Source organism: Urtica dioica, chromosome 12 (genome assembly GCF_054948205.1).
Source record: "Urtica dioica subsp. dioica isolate 48M chromosome 12, U.dioica_male_clone48M_v1_H2, whole genome shotgun sequence".
Classification (NCBI taxonomy): Eukaryota; Viridiplantae; Streptophyta; class Magnoliopsida; order Rosales; family Urticaceae; genus Urtica; species Urtica dioica.
Genome location: NC_142767.1, coordinates 12,313,206 through 12,319,847, shown reverse-complemented (window position 1 = coordinate 12,319,847; position 6,642 = coordinate 12,313,206). Strand labels below are relative to the sequence as shown.

General features: G+C 35.4%; 2 protein-coding genes across 2 annotated transcripts; one reads left to right on the top strand and one right to left on the bottom strand.

The window, feature by feature from the left end:
• Positions 1-523: 523 nt before the first annotated feature.
• LOC149379176 (16 kDa phloem protein 1-like) lies at positions 524-2,118 on the top strand. The gene is made up of 5 exons (XM_089603676.1): positions 524-687; positions 849-914; positions 1,384-1,522; positions 1,660-1,795; positions 1,965-2,118. Exons 1-5 carry the CDS (start codon positions 621-623, stop codon positions 2,022-2,024), a joined length of 468 nt encoding a protein of 155 aa, XP_089459802.1. The 5' UTR covers positions 524-620; the 3' UTR covers positions 2,025-2,118.
• Positions 2,119-5,583: 3,465 nt separating this feature from the next.
• On the bottom strand, positions 5,584-6,246 carry LOC149379175 (uncharacterized). Its single transcript, XM_089603966.1, has 2 exons — positions 6,034-6,246; positions 5,584-5,946 (listed from the first exon to the last, which is right to left on the bottom strand). The coding sequence occupies exons 1-2, from the start codon at positions 6,244-6,246 to the stop codon at positions 5,584-5,586; spliced, it is 576 nt and encodes a 191-aa protein (XP_089460092.1).
• Between the last annotated feature and the right edge of the window lie 396 nt (positions 6,247-6,642).

Genomic DNA, 6,642 nt, shown 5'->3' with positions numbered 1-6,642 from the left:
ATTAAATGTCATTATAGCTTTTTTTTTATAAAAATTTGTCATTAATTGCAGCTTTTTCATGATATTTGTTTATCATATTTTTAGAATAAATAGCTTATATTGGATAGTGGGAAACACGAAAAAATGGTCATATTTTTAGAATAATCCCTTGAATAATTAAGCTATAATTTCAATGGAGGGTAATCATGTAGTTATTTGATATAGATTCTTCTATAAAAAAAAATTAAAAAAAAAAACACTAAAATATGTTGCCAAACGAAAAACATCTTTATAATTTGTTTTTTCATGTAAATTTGACGATATATAATAGTCGAGGGAAACTTTTGTCATTTGCTCATAAGATATTATAGCCGTCTTGGTTGACGACACATTTAATAAATGCACTTGCTCGTCAAAACTCAAAACTACTAATAACCAAAGAGAAATACCTGGCGGCTTAGTCTGGTGTGGCTGACTATGACCCGTTTTGTATTGCCTTGTGGTCCTATATAAGCAACCCTTTCATCAGATTCACATCATTCAAACTTAGTCAAAACTTCATTACTTCTCATAGAGATCAAAAACAAAATCAAAACAAAACAAAAACAAATAGTACAAAATTGTTATAGATTGAGAGAGATATGGCGTCTGGGATAATGGAGGTTTTGCTTGTGAAAGCTAAAGGTCTTCATGACACTGATTTCATTGGTATAGATCGCTTGTATATTCTCTTAATGCTAGTGTTTTAATAATTTATTATTTCTGATTTGGGGCATAACCCGAAAAAAGAATAATGCATGCATTAATTTCCTTTCGGTTTTCTATCTTTGTTTATATACTTAATTTTGTGATATTGCAAATTTGGGCAGGTCATATAGATCCTTATGTTATAATTCAATACAAAGGCCAAGAACAAAAGAGCAGCGTTGCTCGAGGTGATCATACTCTCTTCTCTTCTTTACTTATCTGTCTTTAAAAGGAATATTACGTAGTAACTTTTTTTTTATGATCACTAATATATTCTTTGAGTTTGTTAACTGAAAAAAAAACACACACACACACACACACACTATATATATATATATATATATATATATATATATATATATATATATATATATATATAAACGCCGATGCAATTTACACCATGAATTATTCTTTAGTCGGGTTGCATGAGGATATGAAAGAAATGGTCTTTTTGAGTTTTGGACTAGCCTTGGCATTAGATTGTGATTGGCTTATACATTAAATGCATTATTTATACTTGTTGACGTGTCGTTGACAAGACTACTAACATAAATGGACATTATTGGATTTTCATGGATAATGATTTAAGATTTAATGTTAATAATATTATAATTTATATGATCAAGTCATTCTAAAATCTTGAAAATCATTGTTCAGGGCAAGGCAAGAATCCGGTGTGGAACGAGAAATTCAACTTCAAGGTTGAGTATCCCGGAACTGGTCACAATTACAAGATTGTCCTCAAGATCCTCGACAAGGACACGTTTTCTTCGGACGATTACCTTGGCGAAGCCACGTAAGAAGACATGCAACTGGAACCTTTAAAATTAAAACTATATATAGGGATTTATTAGGCCCTGAATATTTTTCATATCTCTAAAGTTACATTTTTATATTTTGCTAAGAAATACTTGTAAAACTAAATTCAAACAGGATCTATGTGGAGGATTTATTGTCACTGGGAGTTGAAAATGGAAGCTGCGAGCTACAGTCTCACAAATATCGGATTGTACGCCCTAATAGATCTTATCACGGAGAGATACAAGTAGAAGTGAAATTCACTTCAATGGTATGTAAATTTCTTCTTTAGTTTCATCTATTCACATAACAAGAAGTGCCTGTTTTGAGATACAAAATTCGACTAAAAATCTTATTAGTGGTTTAACTCTTGTTGTTATTGTTAAGAAAACTATTGTTCAATTGAATGATCATATTTGAATTGTTGTTGCATTTTGAAGGTGGAAGAGAAAAATGTTGAGGGGCACAATTTTGGAGGATGGAAGGAGAGCAACTTCTAAGTTCTAACTATACAAATTTGTTAATTGTTTATATATCTCATGAAGTTCCCAAAAAACAGATAAAGAAAAACACATTGTACCATTTAAATTGTTTCCTTGTTGATTTTTTTTTTTAGAATATATGCTTGTATTTATTTAAGTCGTTGTTGTAGTTATGCTTTAATAAAAAAATTATTTTGTTCTTGATATACCAAATTCGCAAAAATAAAAGTAAATGTTAGGATAATTTACAAGAATACCCCCTGAACTCGTACTCGATTATCAAAGTGCACCCTCAATTACGATTTTCCACAAAAATGACTCTGAACTCTTGTTTTGTTAACGCGTTGTCCCTTCTGTTAATTTTTTTCAGTTACCATCCAATTTTTGAGCACGTGATCTCACATAATTACTAATTTGAGATATCTTATCAAATGAATATATTTAAAACAAATGAAAAAATATTAAAAAGAATTTTTTTAAAACAAATGAAAAAAAATAAATTAAAAAGAAATTTTTTTACTGTCTTCTTCTTCTTCTAAATGTCTTGCAAATGGTCGGGGATTTCCTGAAGTCCGGCGTGGACCCGTTTCCGCTGTCGTGGACCCCGATTAGGACGAAAAAGATGCCATGCCTGTAAATGGTCGGGAATCTCTTGCGCAACGTCTCCGGCAGTGCCGATCCCCGTGACATCGGGATCACCATGGCCAGAGAAACCTTTGCGGCTACATCTCGTCAGTGATCCACGAGGAGTGCCCAGATTCAATGTTTCATTTTTATTTATATATAATTAATTTGAAAAAACAAGTAAAAGAAATGGTTCTTTTTTTTTTTCCTTCCACTATACTGATCCCCCACCAGATCTCTACAAAAAAAAAAAATCTTCTTCTTTCTTCTACCTTGCCGGAGACTCCGGGGCCTTTCACCGGACTTGCGGCGACCTCAAGGGATTGATTTTCGGATTCAAGGCGAAGCTCGACCGCTCGGAGGAGATCGAGGACCTTGTAATTTATCCTCCATCACCGACCATGTGAGAACATTTTCCAGATCTCTGCCATGGAAGACCGACACAAGCTTTTTATGGCCGTCATTTTCTCTCTCACTCTCTCCCTCCATCTCTGACCGGTCTCTTACGTCGCGGACCCAGGCGATGTGGCGGACCTCAGAGAGCTCGAGCGAGGTTTGGAGAACCCGGAGCTCTTGAAATAGCCGAACCGTCCGGCGACGCAGATCCGTTGGCATGGGTTCCAGATAGTGAAGAATGAGAAGAGGAAAGAAGGGTATAGGCTGGAGGATTTTTGCTCCGACGATTTGATGTGGGTAAAGTGTGGCGCAGATACCCGGCGTGGCCACAGAAGCTCCCGATGCGGTTCTCAGGCGTACAGATGATTTAAAATGAACGAAGCAATTTAAAGTCAAATTGGAATTAATATTTTAATTATTTTAAATGAATTTAAATGATATAAACATATTAAATAAATGAGAATACATTTTATATGGTAAAAATACCATTACAACCTCAACTGAGATCTCACGTGTCTAAAACGTGTCTCTTTAATGGATGGTAACTGATAAAATTTGACGGAAGGGGTGAAACTCGAAGAAAACCAAAGTTCAGGTAATTTTTTGTGGTTTTTTCGAGATGAGGGGGCAATTTGTTACCGAGCCCAGAGTTGAGGGGGTATTCATGTAAATTATCCTAAATGTTATTAGAGTGAGGGCTTATTAAGGTCATCAAAACTCAGAATTAAAAAAGAAAGCCTATTTTCTTTTTTATTTAGTTTTGAGTTAATAGCGGCAAAAATACTTAAAGTTTTTTCAAAACGATACTTATATACCTAATTTTTTTCTCTACGGCAAAAATACATGATGTTACGATTTCGTAGCGCTGTTAGTATTTTGGGCGTTAAGTTAAACAAATTCACACGTGTAGAGTTCTGGTGCACTGAATTAATGTTACACGGGTTTTTAAATTTTAAAAATGGTAAAAAAAATCAATTCTTTTGATCGAAAATACTCTAAATATATAAAATAAATCCCAATTTCATATTTGAAATCCCTAAAACACGTTCTCAATTCTCTTCTTCTACCTCACTCTTCTTCCTCAATGAATACAAAATCAAGCTGTGTGGAAGGTTAGGTTCGGTGATCTATGGCGTCAAAAAACTCGTGTTCATCGTACGAGACTCCAGTTCAATGATGAGGCTCGTCTTCAGCAACACCATCGGACATGAACTCGGTTTTGATGGTGAAAGAAAAAAGGAAGGTGGTTTTGTGGCATGTCTTGGGTTGAGAGGACGTCGTGGATGGATTTGAATCCTGGGAGGAGGTTCGTAAGGTAAGGTCAAGATATTTTTTTTTCTGTATTGTAGGGTTTAGTTGTTTGTTATTTTTCTTCAGACAAATGGGGGTTGCGATTACTTTATGTGGATTGACCCAGAGATGTGCAAAAGAGCTAAGCAAGTGATTCCAGGTCTACTTAGATGAATTAATCAACTACAAGTAGAGATTTGGGAAGTTAGAAAAATTGATGAATTGAGTGAAAACAATGAAGACCTGAGAAGAAGTAGCACCAAATTTGGAAGTTGTAAACTATTTATATTTATACTTATGCTTTGTTTATTGGTATTTTGGTTGGGTTTGTTATGTATGTAGAACTAAGATAATGTACTTTGTACTTTAGTGATTCCAGGTTTGTATGGTTATGCTTTTCAGATTATGTGATTGACTCTTTTTTTTTAATGAAATGGAAGGGTATATTCAAGTCTGAATTCATGTCAAAACGTACACATATTTCAGCCATTGTTCCAAAAGAATGTATAACACCTAAATAGATACAAAATAGTCAAGTCAGATCACATATTTTAGGTCCAAAATAGACAAACCTAGTTACATATTTTAGGTCAAAAAATGACGAGAAAGAAGACATATTTTCGGGTCCAAAATAGATTAACCTGATTACATATTTCAAGTCCAAAATAGACAAGTCTGGACAATACTTTCAGGTCCAAAAAAATAGAAAGTAAAGTTACTTGAACACAATTATATTCATATCAAAGGATTAAACACAGTTAAACTATATGAACTTGGCTGAGATGTTTTTGACGCAGATGTACTTGGCTGGGGTGCTCTTGACGCAGATGTACTTGGCTGAGATGTTCTTGACGCAGATGTACTTGGCTGGGGTGCTCTTGACGCAGATGTACTTGGCTGAGATGAACTTTGCTTCATTTGTTGTCTCTTCCTTCTTTCGGCTCTCTTGATTGTCTCTGGATTAGGGTTAGCCTTGACTGGTCAGCCTCTCTTCTTTAACAACTACTATAATAGAACATGACTTAAAAATATAATTAAGTCTACAATGTTTGAATACAATTAGTAACAATTACTATAATAGAACATAACTTAAAAATATAACAATACATACTTGTTGTGCAGCTGGATTAGGACACGTAAGCCTTGAATGTCTTGTTTTCCTACATTTGCTGCAGTGATTCACTTGGCCTTTTCTTGAATGTTTTGTTGCTCTATCGGGGAACGGAAACCTAGGAGGTGGCTCGTCATTGGACCTATTTCTCTTCTTCTATGGTCTTCCAGGAATTGACTGATCAGGTGGTGGGAGGATATGGTTTAGGCCAACCTCTGGCCATTTATCAGGACTGGCCATAGGCTCAACAATACCACTGTAAGCTGCAATGTACGCCTCTTTTTTGTACCACTCGTCAACGAAGTAGATGACATTAAGATTTGATGACCATATACACGACGGTGCATGTGGACACGGTATGCCACTTAATTGAAAGGCCCTGCAAGTGCATACCTTGGCTCTTAAGTCAACCACAAACGTCTTCCTTCCCATAAAAGCCAATTGGAACTTGCCATTTCTTGCAAAGCTTGCTTGACAGTACATGCAATCACATACAAACCCACTCGTGAGAAAAATTATCTAACAATCAAATCTAACATTATAGAAATTATCTCACATACTTTGCTGAATTCTTAAGCTTCTCAATGAAGGCCATTATGCGGTTACAATTTGACTATGCCAGAATCGTATCTTCTCCAACAAGGTAACAATAGGCTTGTCCCATGCAGGCATGATAGCCGCGTTAAAGCTCTCACACAAGTTGTTGAGTAACATATCACATTTGACCGCCGCTCTGAAATGTGATTTTGTCCACTCCTTTGGATCTTTCTTCAACAGCCACGCGTGTGCCTTATCATCCTCTTGTTTTAACTCATTCATTCTCTGATTAAATTCTTCACGTGTCATGGCTCGCGCACATGTCTACAACATTTGTTTAACCAATAGACCGATGTGATCCTTTTTGAAGTTGGCGTGCAAATGCCTCAAAAAGAACCTTATCTCTGCTTTTGGATAAACATCAAACAATGCCTTCTCCAATCATTTTTGTTTGTCGCTTATCATTTTGAATCTACTTGGATTCTGAACGTCTAAATCCTCGCTCAAAAGCTGCAAAAACCAAGTCCACCTAGAGTGTTTCTTTATCCACCACAGCAAAAACCACATGATATTGTGAGTTATTAGGATCTATATGTTGTCAATGGTGCCCACAAGAAGAGTTGTAGTGTGTATTTATGTACATTTGATGTATAGTCTTACGAAGACTCTTGCTTGTAA